This window comes from Melopsittacus undulatus, chromosome 12 (assembly GCF_012275295.1).
Source record: "Melopsittacus undulatus isolate bMelUnd1 chromosome 12, bMelUnd1.mat.Z, whole genome shotgun sequence".
Taxonomy (NCBI): Eukaryota; Metazoa; Chordata; class Aves; order Psittaciformes; family Psittaculidae; genus Melopsittacus; species Melopsittacus undulatus.
In genome coordinates, this window is record NC_047538.1 from 3,252,234 (window position 1) to 3,266,468 (window position 14,235).

Below are 14,235 nucleotides of genomic sequence, written 5' to 3' on the forward strand. Positions count from 1 at the left end.
CAACTGGAGCAGCAACAATGGAGACTTTCATTACCCATCTAATTGCTGTAAAGGTGCTTTTGTCTGCAGACTCCATGATTTTCCTTTCTCCGCTTCTCCATCAGGTGGTCGTCAGGAAAACTAACCTGGCTGTGACATCACTATGACATCACTGTCCACAGAACCTGCCCAATGTCATGGTGGTGGCACCCAAACAGGGTAATGTAAAGGGTTCAACCCCACTCTGGTTCTCATCTTTAATCACAGAATCCCAGAATCATTAGTGTTGGAAAGGACCTCATCCAGTCCTGCCCCTGCCAAGGCAGGGCCACCAGAGTAGGGCACACAGGAACATGTCCAGGGGGGTTTGGGATGTCTCCAGAGAGGAAGATTCCACACCCCCCTGGGCAGCCTGTGCCAGGGTTCTGCTATCCTTAACAGAAAGTTCTTCCTCATACTGAGGTGAAACTCGTGGTTTAGTTTATGGCCATTACTTCTTGTTCTGTTGCTGGGCATCACTGGAGAGAGTCTGGCACCATGCTCCTGGCACCTGCCTTTGACATACTGATCTGCATTGATGAGATCCCCTCTGTCTGCTCTTCTCTACACTAAACAGCCCAGCTCCCACACTCTCTCCTCATAAGAGAGATGCTCCAGACCCCTGACCATCCTTGTGGCCCTCCTCTGGACATCCCTCTTCTCTGGAAGGACAGCAGTTAGATGTTCCTGACTGCTGGGAGTTACTACATCAGGCAAGAGCAAATAAAACTTCAGAGCTGTAACAAGGAATGTACTAAACCCAGTTATCTAAAGGGTGCTGAAGAATTATCACCGTTGTTCCCCCCAGAAGTCTGCCCTGCATCCTTGCAGGACAACTAGGAAGCAACATCCCTAAAATACAGCTTCAAGAGAGCAAATTCATCATTAAACCTGGACAAAGCAGCACTGTGGTTCCCTCTTACCTCTGCTTCTGCCTCTATCGCCTCCTCAGTGGCTTGGGTCCGGTCTTTTGGTTTCTTCCACGTCTTTGGTGCAGTAAGAGCAGTTGGGGCTGCAATATAAATGTACATCCATTACAACACTCAATGCTATGGAGCAAATCTGGCCGGGGGTGATGCTCTGCCCTCTCACACACCAGTTTTCCATACAGGCAAAGGAAGCGGTCATGGCCTTGTGAGGATTCAGACTGAACCACTTTTTGTTTCATTGCAGCAATGACACCATCATTAGAAGGACATTAAACCAGGGTAATTGTTTTACAAGCTGCTCATTCAAGCTCAAAATGCTACCGGTGACACACACAGTTTGTTACCAACAGTGTAAGGATGATGCAGGGCAAAAGACATCATTCAGGAACTGAGCTTCTTTGAAGGAGCTGAGAGTGCTGGTTGCTCTCAATGTGTATCACGGGAATATTATGAGAGTTAAAATATTAACCATAAACCATAACATTGGACAGCCCCAGGTTTCCAATCTCATCCAAAAGGACAACTCCTCCAATCTTGCAGCACTACTGACTCTAATGAGCTGGATTTAGATTTCACTTTAAAAGCAGGTTAACAACTCCACCATGCATTTATTTCCCTGGATTTCAAGAAAGCACCCAGTAATATTCCTAACATCAGCAATGATTTACTCTAACCACTGTTCTCCCCCTCCAAAGGGTAAAAGAAACCACACAATATATTAGGAGAGGACACAAAGCATTAATCCAACATGCTTGTAATTAGTTGCAAGTGCCACCAGCTTAACGTCTGCTATGAGGCCCAGATGCAGATGTAACACAGGGCACAAACAGAACCGAGTTCGTGACTGAAGTTTACTGCAAACAGATTTCCAGTGAGCCTCTGGTTTCCAGCAAATCTTGAGGCAAACCACAGCGCACCCTTCTTTTATCACAGTAAAACACCACTCTGAAAGGCCCTTTAACTATGGGTAAATGAAAAGGGTGTTATGACAGCCTGCTTTGTTCCTGTGGGCATGGAGGAAACAGGATCTGCGACATTCCCACTGTCCCAAAGGATATGTAGGAGCCTCAGCAGTTTCATAGCAGCGCTTTCCTGTCTGGAGGGGGACTGTGGACTTGGTGGCTGCAGAAATCATGACCATCAGCACGCTGACACCAGCCCAAGGTGCAACAGGAGCTACCATGACTGATAAGAGATTTTCACCTTCATGCTGAACACCACAAAAGCAAAAGTGGATTAAAAAAGCCCAAGTCTAATTCAAATATTCAATATTCATCATCAGGTTGTTCCCAGAACTGATGGTTCATGGAGGAGCTGGAGAAATCATCCAGGTCTCCCAGACTCCTTGTCCTGCATCCCCATCCATCACAGCACCCTATGGACCAATGCAAAGTTTGAAGAGCAGAACAGAGCCCCAGCTTGAATCTTGAACATCCCAGGGCTCAAAGGAGCACAGAAACAGCCAGTGGGCACAGGCTGCAAAACAGCTTCACCTTGCACAACCAGGGACCAGCTTTTCCTATGGCTCCGGCAGCCGGCGGCAGAAGAGCCAAGCTCTTAACATCATCATGGGGTGAAACTGGGGTTGGGTAAGGTCCATGCAGCGATTTCGGTGATTGAGCAAAGCGAGGACCTAAGTGAGGCTCCACAGCTGCCTCCACCACCAAATCTGCTTTAATTTCATGAAAACCTGGTGCTTTTCCAAGGTCAACCTGCCACATGGAGCCCACGAGGAGATGCCTTCTTGTTTGGTGGTGCCACCTCCACACTTCTGGAGGCTTTTGTTAAGGAGGAGGTCACGTTTGCACAGTAGTGACCCCAATACTGCCATAACCAAGTGATTTCACCAAAAAGGAGGTGGTTTTTAACCCCAAAGTTTCTAATTTGACAAAACTTCTCTCGGCTCCAACTCAAGTATGGAAGAAACATCCATGGTGTAAAATAACGTTTCGTTTTTAAACACATGGAAATAAACTCAAGGGCATGGATGTGGGGCTGGCAAAGGTTGAGGGTGTGACTTCCTCAGCGCTCAGGATGTTAACACTCTTGCTTCTCAATAATACATTTTTTCCACCTTTCTTTTGGCAGAAGAAAGCTACATAAAGCTGTGATCCTGCCGAGCCTCCTGAATGAGCCTCGCAGCTTTTGCCTTTACTTGTGTAGATCCTTTGCCTGCTTTGGGGTTTCCCTGCACGAAGATGCTCGGCCAGACACTTGCCTTGAATCCTGAGACACCTCTGGCTGTGCAGCCTGTACCCCAGTACCAACACCTGGCTGTGTTTCAGAGCTGACTGGGGTACACCAGCGAGACCTCTGAGACATTGCTCAACTTCTCCCCTCTTAAAAGAGCAGACATCAGATTTGGTTCATTTCTGCTACAGGAACTGACTCAACAGGAGAATTCACACTAATGTAAGCTCAGAAGATTAATGTGAGTTTAGGTGCCAACCCTCCACAGCAACAACAGTGCTTCAGCTGCAAGGGTCTCCACAAGCTGCAGAGCAACAAAAATGCGACGTGTCCAGTTTGGCTCTAGGCAGGGTCCAAAAGCCCCTTTAGGCACTGGAGCTGCTCTCAGGTCTCCCCTTCAGGAGCCTTCTCTTGTCCAGGCTGCCCCAGCCCAGCTCTCTCAGCCTGGCTCCAGAGCAGAGCTGCTCCAGCCCTCGCAGCATCTCCATGGCCTCCTCTGGCCTCGCTCCAACAGCTCCAGGTCCCTCTTGTGCTGCTGCCCCAGAGCTGGACATAGAACTGCAGGGGGGTCTCATGAGACCTCTGATCTGTGCTACCTCAACCCCTTTCTCCAGCTACATCATGCTCTTCAGCAGAACATCTTTCTGCAGGAGATCCCCCCCACAAGCTGACAACCCATCAGGCGAGGCAGAGCAGACAGTCTCCTCTCTGATGTGGGTGCCAACTGCTAAGCATAAATTAATACCAGCTCTTATAGTTCTCTTTCTTAGCCCATGTGCCATTATAAACCAAAGCAAAGACTCACCATCGCCTCACAGCTCATGGGAAAGAACATATATTCCAGAGGGCTGTGGCAGCAAATCAAGGAACAGGCGATACCTAATTTATGTCTCTGGCTCTGGGTGCTGGGGATATTTCTCCAGCACATTTCCAATGACTGCCCCAAGTTGCTCATTTATGGCCTTCACAGCAAAGAAACCCCGGGACTTGCAGCTGGTTGGGCTACTTTATATTGAAGTACATCTTATAAATGAGCTCTGCAAGAAACAGCCCTTGGAATTCAACTCTTTTGGCTTCATATGCTCCTCGGAGCTCTGCCTGGGACAGCCATCAGGCTCCTGTTTTCCTCTTTGTTTCTAGTAATAGCCACAACAGAAAGGTTGTATCAGAAGATGCATTCAGAGCATGTCCTCAAGGCTTCGAGTCTGGGAGTGACACCTCCTTTAGAAATGCCCACTCCTCCAACAGAACCTCTCCAGTTTTGGTCCCTGAGGATGTTGGTCCCTCACTGCAGCCACCAATGCTACTACAGATAAACCAGAATCTACTGACAAAAGAGGCTGTCTGTTGTTGATGGCTTTAACTGGAGCAATGTTTCAGTAAGCATGACAGCTCTCCTCTTGATAATACCTGTGTTTTCTTTCCTTGTAATGAAGATGTGTAGCAATTAGCTAACAGCCGTGTGCTCTTGCCCTTTGCAGATCCAACAGCTCTGCCCATCCTGAAAACCCCAAGATAACGGTGCCTGAGCAGGCAGGAACAAGACCTGCAGCCTCCACAATCCCAACAGTGGAAATGTGCTTCCCCATATCCCACATTTTGGCAAACACTTGGAACAGAAACACCCTCACTGGCAGGAAACTGGACACTCGGGTACAACATCCTGCCCGCAGGGTGAAAAACTGCAGTTCTCAGGGGTTTAATGCTCCAAACCCCACCAAATCTTCCCCATTTTGCAGGGGATTAGAAGCAAGAGCACTGATGAGCAGGCTGCAGATGAACTACTATCAGATACTGAGACTAAGCCAATGAAGTTGCTATCTTCATCATGCAGGCTAATGCAACTTAGGACTTAGAATAAGTGTAGACAGAATAGTGTAAAATAGAAAGGAAAACCAAGCACACTCCAATTTCTGCAAAGTAAGAAGAATACAACAGAGGGGCTCAGGCAGAGATTCTCCAACCTTGGAAATCTGGTGGAATCATAATGCCAGTGGAAAAGACAGAGCTGGAGCTCCCCTGGATCCCAATTGGATCAGCTCTGCTCAGTGCCCAGCTCCTCCTGCGAACACCGACAAACTCCTTTTCTGAGCTGTACAGAAGGACTGCTGGAGAACAAAGATGCTTAAGGATGCTAAATCTCTGTGGTCTTTCTCCCACTCTAGAGCTTGATGAAGGAAAACATGAAAGCCTTGTTCCTCTGTGAGACAAAGTGTGTTAAGTGCTTGAGAAACAAGCAAATAACTTCACTCATCCCTGAAAAGCTGTTGCCTCCATCACAAAACATGGAACACTGCAAGTCTCAACAACACTGTGTCCCTGCCCGTGGCACGGGGTTGGAACTGGATGAGCTTTAAGGTCCCTTCCAACCCAAACCAGTCTATATCTGTGGCCAAGCTGCTCTGCAGTAGGCACCCACTCCTGCTGGAAGCCCCAATGAAGCAGTGTTAACAGTCACAGAGTTCACGCTTACCGGCATGTGTTTGAGAGGTTTCCTTTATCCCAATGTCTATTGTACCTCCAGAGATCACAGAAAAGACTCTTGGCCTTTAGTCCAAGGGAAAAACAATAACAGCAATAGCCCTTCCTCCTTGCTCCTGAAGCTCAGCATCTGTATTTTCCAGCATATGGCACAGACCTGCAATTCCTCATTCAGCCCAGACAGATGCCTGGGTGAGCAGTCACCTTCAGATGACGTTACTCAAACCTCTCTTCCTCTCTCCAAAGAAGAATTGGGAAAGTATGGCTCAAAAAATGCTTAGCAGAGCAATGCAATACAGTTATAGGTCATTAAAGAAGGGGTAAATCACCCACCAATGACTTGGGAGAGTATTTTGCTTCCCTTGAAACACTGAGCTTTTAACAGGAATCACTTTCAAGTGATCTTGTACATGACTTGAGACATCTTCGTTTCTCTGTTGCTAAAGCCAAAGCATTGGCCAATGTGGGCTGGCCAGCCTAATGACACTAGAGCATTAAAATTCATCTGCTGCATAATTAAAAGCCCAAAATGCTTGGGTTTTTTTTCATCTACACTCCAGGCCCTCACAGAACAAGCACTCATAGTGCAAGCTGGAGCCTGCCTGGCTCAAACCTGATTTCCAGAGCCCCATTTCCCTGCTTTGTAAGGAAATTAATTTGTCTTATGAAGTGGCTCAGCCTGAAGGAACAGCAAGAGCCAGAGCAGTGAAATGACCCAAGCAGAATAAAAATAGAAGATTAACAGACACCCCCCCCCCGTGGCTGCTATAGCAGGGATCTTTCTGATCTTCCCAACATACTGGGTTTTATTTAAGGTCCAGCATATTGACCTAGTGCAGCAACACACAAATATGGAACAAGGCCAAGCTCAGCTTTTCATTTCATTTAATCCATAGCAGAGATGCCAGTGCACATCCAGGGTTGGCTTATGAAAGAATAAACTGGAAAAAAACCCCAAATCCTATTTTAAATGTTACTTTAAAAACCCCAACAACCCCCCCCAAATACCGACCTACTCTTTCTGCTTTGCTTCTTAACCAAACTTAATCAAATTCCAAGGATGTATTTAAACAAAACACCTAATTTTCCCAGCTCTGAAAAGACTCCAAAACAGGGGGAAGAGACACAGCCACATGGCTTTAACACTGCTAAATGTGCACAATAGCCAGCGTTACACTTGCCCCAGCAGCTAAATACAATCCATTGGTTGATTTCACTTGGTTTCCAGCATCATTTCCAGCAAGTCCTGAAAAAAAATCCAGTTTTCTATAGAAAACACAACCAATGAAAAGACAGAGGTCTACGTGAATCCATTCAGTGCTAACCCAGTGATGAGAGAGGACACTGAAACCAAAGGCAGGTGACAAAGCTCAGAGAAACAGTCTGCATTCTCAAAGGCAGGTACAGCAATGTCAAGTCTTAGTCATGCAGCACCATCACATTTTGCTTTGGCAGATAGAAACGGAAACACCTGATGGAGGAATCACCCCAGATCTCTTTCCAGCATCCTCCAGTTCATTGCACGCAACCATGGTGCCAACACTTACCTGGGACAGGACTCTTGCTCGAGTTTAAACTCTGAGCCTCCGTGCTCTCCTCCAGTTGCCCATCTGCTTCTGTCTCTTCCTTCTTTTCAGTATCTTTTACCTCTTCGCTAAGAGTAGTTCTTGTGCTCTCCTCTCCTTCTAAATCTCCCTGGACAACAGGGAGGGCACTAGGAGATGGAAGAGGAGGTGGAGAAGGAGTTGTAGTGGTAACAGCAGCAGCAGCAACCGAACTGGGAGGAGATGGTGGTGGAGGGGTGGGAGGTGGGGTGGGAGGAGGAGAGGGAGCAGCGTGAAGAGCACTGGAAGATGGCACACTTTCCACTTCTGCTGGAGGTGCTTTGGGGGTCTCCAACTCAACAGTCAATGGTGCAGCTTCTGTCTGGGCTACATCTACTATGCTCTCTGCAGCAGTTACCTTTTCACTAACTCCATTCACCTCATTAATTAGATTAGTACTAGCAGTCACTGGAATATCACTAGATGCTACACTACTAGGCTCCTCGCACACCTCGGCATCAGCCTCTTCTGCTGGCGAAGGGTCTGATGTGTCCGTGCATGGTGTGGCATTGGATATAGGCATTGCCTCCTCTTTTGGGGAAGCCAGTTCACATTTCTCCTCTGAGTCAGCTGTGAATGGGGGTTTACTAGAAACAGTGACAACAGCAGCAGTTGGAGCAGCAGGAACAACTGCGACGGGAGCGGTCGGGGTTGGCGATGGAGCAAGAGGAAGTTCTGGTGGGGTTTCCACTGAGGTGGCCTCGGTTGTCTGGCCAGCTTGATCTTTTTTCTCCCCAGCAGGTTCTGGTCTGAGGACTGGAGAAGAAGGTTTTAATACTGGGTCTGGTTTTGGCTTCTCTTCTGGGAAAGGAGAGAAACAAAGGCAATGTTAGAAACAACAAAACAACTCCCGTTGGCTGTACCTAAGCCCCATTGGTTCCCCTTGCCTGCATCCTGCCTTCCATCCAAGAAGCTCCAAGGAAGCCACCAGAGGCACCTGAAGTTAAGCCTGCAGGTAAAGGGCAAGTCCAGGCAACCTGCAGCCAGTCTCAAACACAACCACTGCTCCTGGTTTCTCTGAATGCAATGGCCTTCACAGAACAGGCCTGGGAAATGTTACAAAAGGTGCATTTTGTGCAGAAACTTCAGCTGAAAATGGATTTTTTCTTGACTGAAATTGCAAAAGACAAACCCATCACTTTAGTTGGTGGAGCCTGGGGCTGTAACCCTGAGCCACAGGCCATTCTTTTACAGATGCCACGTGTTGTGCCATTATGAACACATGGGATGCATTGAGTTCATTTTTCCCCTTGTTATTCCTCAGCTCCACCACCATCAGCACCCCAGACTAGAGAACATCCTCTCTTTCTGTTCTAAATTCCAGCAGAGATACCTGTTCCCAAAGAAAGCAGAACCAAGAGGGGATTTAAGCACAGCCAAACAACAGCATCATCAGCTCTTGATGTCTGTGGTCCAAGGGTATCAAGCAGGGAAAAGGTATCTGCATGTGTCACACCAAACCCCAAACTACTGAGCACAGAGAAGTCCCTGCACTGATCCTCTCATGACCAAAAGGCTTTGCAGTATCAGCCCTGCTGCAACCACCACGCAGCTCCCAAAGCTGAGCTGCATTTAACACACTTATTCCCACTTCTTTTGAACAAAGTATGAGCCAAGATCCTAAAATATCCTACAGAACTACTCAGGATCTCTGTTACACCCTCTCCTGCCTCCGATTTGGTGACAGGATGTAGGTAGACTGTGAGATCTTGCGTAGGGAAGTGCCTCCATGCTACAACTCTGCAAGACAGATGAGACACTCAAAGGCAACGTACTGGACTCAACAGCCCAGTTCTAACCCCTGTTACAAGATCAGCTTTGTCTGGCCTCAGGGAGCTCTGCTCTGCCCCATCAATGCAAACACCCCAGGGTTTTCCGAGCACTGAAGCATCAGGCAGCTCCTTTAGGATGCTGCCACAGGAGGAAAAAGTAATTCTGGAAAAGCCAGAGGCACAAACCCTGCTGTTCAGATTAGGAAACTGAAGGCCACATCCAACCCCAAGCCCAGTTAGAACTAGATGATTTGTAAGGTCCCTTCCAACCCAAGCCATTCTATGATCCAAAGTCAGAACTCAGGTATGGCTTTGCTTGGTCTTCTCTAAGCTCTTTAGGCTTTCCATTTTGGGGCTTATTCAACAGATAGGCTGAAGGAAAAGGGTTTTTGAAGGAGAACCCATCTGAAACTGCTTGGAGCACCAAGTCCCATCTTCAGGAACAGCTGGAGCAATGAAGAACTTTGCTCCCAGCAGCTCTAAAGGCAGGACCATGGCCAAAGCAGTAGTTTAACTTAATGAGGCACGTAGGGAGATGGCTTTGGAGGAGGATGACAAATGAGGGAAGAGATGGGAGAAAGTATCCCACCATCTGATTTTGATTCCAAAGGCTCCGTGGAAGAAAAAGGACCCGGGAACTGCCTTAGAAAAGCAATTGTGTCACCTCTGGTTTCTGGAACACCCTTTGCAGAACTCATGCAGCATTCCTGACATTTACAGCTCGCTGTAAACAACTGCCTGGATATTCTCTCCCCTGAGTCAACTGCGATGGCTCCAAAACAAAAAGAAGACATTTGAAGTGTCCAGAAAAACATTCCAAGAGATAAAAACCGCAGCAAAAATACACAACTGTGTTTTAAACCAGTGTTCAACCGCTGCCCTCCAACTGCACCTTATTTGGCCAATGCACCAGCCACCAATACAGGCTGCGTGTGCAAAATCTAAGGAGGAAAGTAATTTGAGGCAGGGGGGTTCAGCACAGCGATGAGCAGGTTTGGCTAAAGAGAAGTAAAGCTTAACTGGAACCAGCAGAGAACAACTCTCCAAGTCCTGGCAAAGGAACGTTGATCCCTGCCAGCTATGACAGCAAGTGTCACGTGAAACAACATACAGTTGGGAAGGGAAAACAGAAATCAACGCAATTCATCCCAAGTGAATCAGATCCCTTCTAAATATGCCAAGATCACTCCTGCCATTATATTTAGAAGGTATTTACAGGAAGCACTGGGCTGTGCAGGAGCAGAGTTTGCTCCATCAGGAGCTGGTTTTGATCAATACAGCTCTGGCCAAGTTACTCATTAGAGTACTTCGACCACCCCAGCAGGACAGATGCTTGCTGCCTGCTCCATGCAGGGACAGAAAGGCCCGAGAGGGAGGTGAGTTGCTGCGTGGTTGTGGCAACAGAGACCGCCCAGAGCAGTGGATGGGGAAGATTTCACTGGACACAGGGACTGGGTTCTGCTTCGTGGTGTTTATCTGGGAATGATCGCTGGGCTCGGTGCCATTTTTCCATGCTCTGTCCCGGTGCTGCCGCCGGTTTCGCAGGCAGCTTTTGGAGCCCACGTTCCGAGTCCTGCTGTCAGCAGAGCAGCTCGAAGCTTTCCAGACTTCAGGAGCTCTGTTTTCCACAACTGTGTCACACATTTTCCATGTCCGCTGCAGCACTGACAAAGAGTTAAAACCCACAATGGTAACACCTCAGACATCGCACTGAGCCTGAAACTGAGGCAAAGAGACAACTCTGATTTCATGCACAATTATACCCCGTTACAACTGGCCTGCAGCCAGGTTCCTGCCCTGTCTGCCACCAGCTTGACCTGGATTCGCCAGCAATATCCTCACCTTCTGCAGCCCCACTGATACATAAGCACCAGGAGCACCTCTAGGAATGACGGCTGCCTGTCTGCTCCCAAATAATGCTCCTTCTCAAGGGATTAGAGCAGCAAAACTCAAATCATCTGGGAACTTTGAAGCCTGAAAAGCCAGAAGCTGCTCTAAGAGCAGCAAATGCCAAATGCTTGTCTTTTAAAGGAAAAAAACCAGGATGTTAAATGCAACACAATCCCAAATCCAGCTTGCAAAAGTGCAGGGACTGCAGATGCTCACAGTGGGAAGCACCAGAGGCCGGGCTGCCGGCACCACACATGCTTCAATCCCAATCCTGGAGCCAGCCAAGGGGCCACGGCTATAAATAACTGTAGAATGATCACGGAATACCACAAACTTGGAATGACAGCTTTATCCCAAACCTCAACTGATGCAAACTAGTGCCCGAAGTAAAGGGCACAAGTGAGGATGCGATCCAGAGGATGAACACGGTGGAGAGGTCTTAAGGGACCCGATAATACTGGTTTTAACCAATGTTTGCTTCAGAAAGCCACGCGCCCCATCTATGCCTGGTTTTATCTGGGAACAATACCCCCAACATCAGGCACAAAATAATTATATATATATATAAAAATTATTATTTCTACTAGCTTGGTTGAAATCAATGATTTCGATGGTATCTAAAGTTCTTTCCCCTTCCTTCTGCTCTGTGCCGTGAACAACCCCACTGCTGCTGTTCCAGCCTGAGGCTCATGGTGTTGTTTCAGGGTGCTCTTGCTCTGCTGTGCTCACACAAATGCACTCTTGAGCAGTTTTTGGATTGGAACAAATGTTTGACTCTTTCTGGATGGAACGGATATAAATACAGGAAAGCTCATCAGCGCTAAATCCCACTTCAAGCTTTGATTTATAGTGAATGCAGCACAGTCAGACCTGTGGAACTAAATAAAGACCACATCCAGTTCACTTACAATTCCCTGCGAAGGGATAAATTCAGAGAGAAAACCCACCTGTCCTGGACACACAAGTTTTCATACACCAGGGGAAATACTGGGAGGTAAAGTGCTGCATTTTCCAGCTCAACATTAACTTGCTCAAAGGGGCGGAAGTATTTTGGTACTTGCACCTCGGACATCAGTTGTTCAATTCCCAGTGCCACCATGCACCTCGGCATGCCCAGAGATATCTCCCTGGGATTTGGGTGCCTTGGCAGAGGGGGAACAAGGACATGGACTGGGAAGAGCAGCTGTGCCAGAGCTGAGCGAGTCTGCAAGTCCAGCCAGCACCATCACCGTGGATTCCATGGGTGTTCAAACCTACCCGAGGCGCTTTAGGTGACACAGACATCCAGGTTTTGCACAGCTATACAAACCCATTGCCCTGCTTCATGTCAGAGATGGGACCAGATGAAAGGGGAGACTGAGCTGAGCTCTTAGGCAGAAGCTGTTCCCTGTGAGGGTGCTGAGGTGCTGGCACAGGGTGCCCAGAGAAGCTGTGGCTGCCCCATCCCTGGCAGTGTTCAAGGCCAGGTTGGACACAGGGGCTTGGAGCAGCTGCTCCAGTGGAAGGGGTCCCTGCCCATGGCAGGGGTTGGAGGTTTAAGGTCCCAGAGGAGTCTGGGATTCCATGAATCTCAAACGCTTCCACTTCAACCATTTCCAGACACTGCAGCAGTTCAGAAGCATATCTGTGGAACAGTTTTCCCTGAGGGAACACCCTGAATTCTGCACTATTGGCTGTAAAAGAGCAACATTTTCAGTATATTTCAGAATCTGATACAAATGAGCCTCAGGGATCTCTCCTTTTACTTCCAAGCAGCAACGATGCCACTGTTTGGATCTAGGACATCTGAAGCATCAGAGGCAGATTTTCCCCATGAGTGAAAGGGCACTTGTCCTTTGGGCACCCCTTGGAGGCAGAACCTCCAACACTGAAGTGTGGAGAAGAACCAGGACACAGTGATGGTGCTGAGCCTGAATCCCTACACTGGCTCTGTGAGCGTGACAGCAGCACACACCTCATTAACCACTGCTGTTTAATGGCTTTTAGGTGGCTGTAAAGTGTGGGAAGAGACTTGGCCCATGTTCCATCCTCCCTCCTGGGACACCTTTCCTTTGAACTGTTTAAAAGAACTTCCCTTTAAATGTATATTCTTGGATAGGAGATGGAAATGTCATCACTTTGAGAAACTTTTTCCATCCGTGCCATTTTTCCTAAGCCAAGTCTGCTCACTAACATGTCTCTTTTCTCATTAATATTGCCCATGTCCTGCACGACAAGACAGCAGCAGCTCGGGAGGAGCCATATGATGCTCTGGTTACATGCCATACCTATGGCTAATTGTCCAAATGATCTAAAACCTCTCTGACCAAGAGCATTTTGCTGGAGGGTGGCACATGGGCAAGAGGAGGCTCTCACTTCCAGATGCTCTGCAACAACATTTAGGACATATAAGCTCGACTACAATTATTTTTAACTGCTTTCACATTGGCAAATTTCAATTAATTCCCTTAGCAACACATTGTTAAAATGTTCCAGTGGAGGCAAAGCTCGTCCCTCCCCTCCTATTTCTGCTGAGTGCTTGTCTCCAGGCCAAAAATACTCCAACTAAAACAAGAAACGAGGCAAAAAAAAAGAAAAAGACTAAAAATAATCAGGGAGGAAAGAGGAAATATCCATCAACAAACCTTGCTTCAGGTTGCTAGTCGCAGTGACAGGGGTGCCGGCAGCGAGGTGGGTGCTCTCCACAGTCCCATAGACCACAGGGCTGTGCTCGGGGACCTGGCTGGACAGCTGCTGGGATGTGAAGTACAAAACAGGGTGACAATGAGTGTGTGAATGTAAGAACCAGCAAGGTGGAGCATAAGCAAGTGGGGAAAAGAGTGGGGTAGAAAAGAAGAGCCAAGGGTGAGGGGAATAAGGAGAGAAGGTACCAAACCGACTGAATGAATTCAGAAAGTATGTGGGAAAGGGAGGCAGGAAAAGGCACCAGGAAAAGGGGAGAGACAATTACTGTTAACAACGAGAAGGAGACAGCACAGCACAGTTATTAACACACTTCATTCTCCAAGTGCTTGTCCTAAGAGCAGCAGAAATGTTCATCTGGGTAGGCTGCAAAAAGCTGGATACACACAGGGACTCCTGGACCCTTCTCATCTGGGTTTGCTTTCTGAACTCCCCTCCTTTCTGCACTCATCAGTTATGTCAAACACCTTAGATATTTCATTATTCATGTATTTCTCTGCGTATTTCTTTATAGGCAGATAATGTGTGTGCAAATAGTGTTTATTTATCTCCATGCACTCATAGGAACTTGTTATCGCAATAGGAAATGAATCTGGACTGGTTACACCTCGGTGGTTGTATGAAGGAATCATCTGATACCTTCTACAGAGAGACATAGGGATGGTTCCT

General features: G+C 47.7%; 1 protein-coding gene across 7 annotated transcripts in view; it reads right to left on the minus strand.

The window, feature by feature from the left end:
• The window catches only part of EIF4G3 (eukaryotic translation initiation factor 4 gamma 3), a 149,666-nt gene that overhangs the window by 39,786 nt on the left and 95,645 nt on the right, over positions 1–14,235 (minus strand). For 6 of the 7 annotated variants that reach the window (XM_031045709.2, XM_031045706.2, XM_031045703.2 and 3 more), the window contains 3 exons: positions 13,509–13,617; positions 7,166–8,023; positions 942–1,030 (listed from right to left, as the gene is read on the minus strand). In XM_031045709.2, coding sequence (XP_030901569.2) covers positions 942–1,030; positions 7,166–8,023; positions 13,509–13,617 — 1,056 coding nt within the window. The remainder of the gene's footprint in view (positions 1–941; positions 1,031–7,165; positions 8,024–13,508; positions 13,618–14,235) is intronic. The other variant, XM_031045704.2, reaches the window with a different exon arrangement.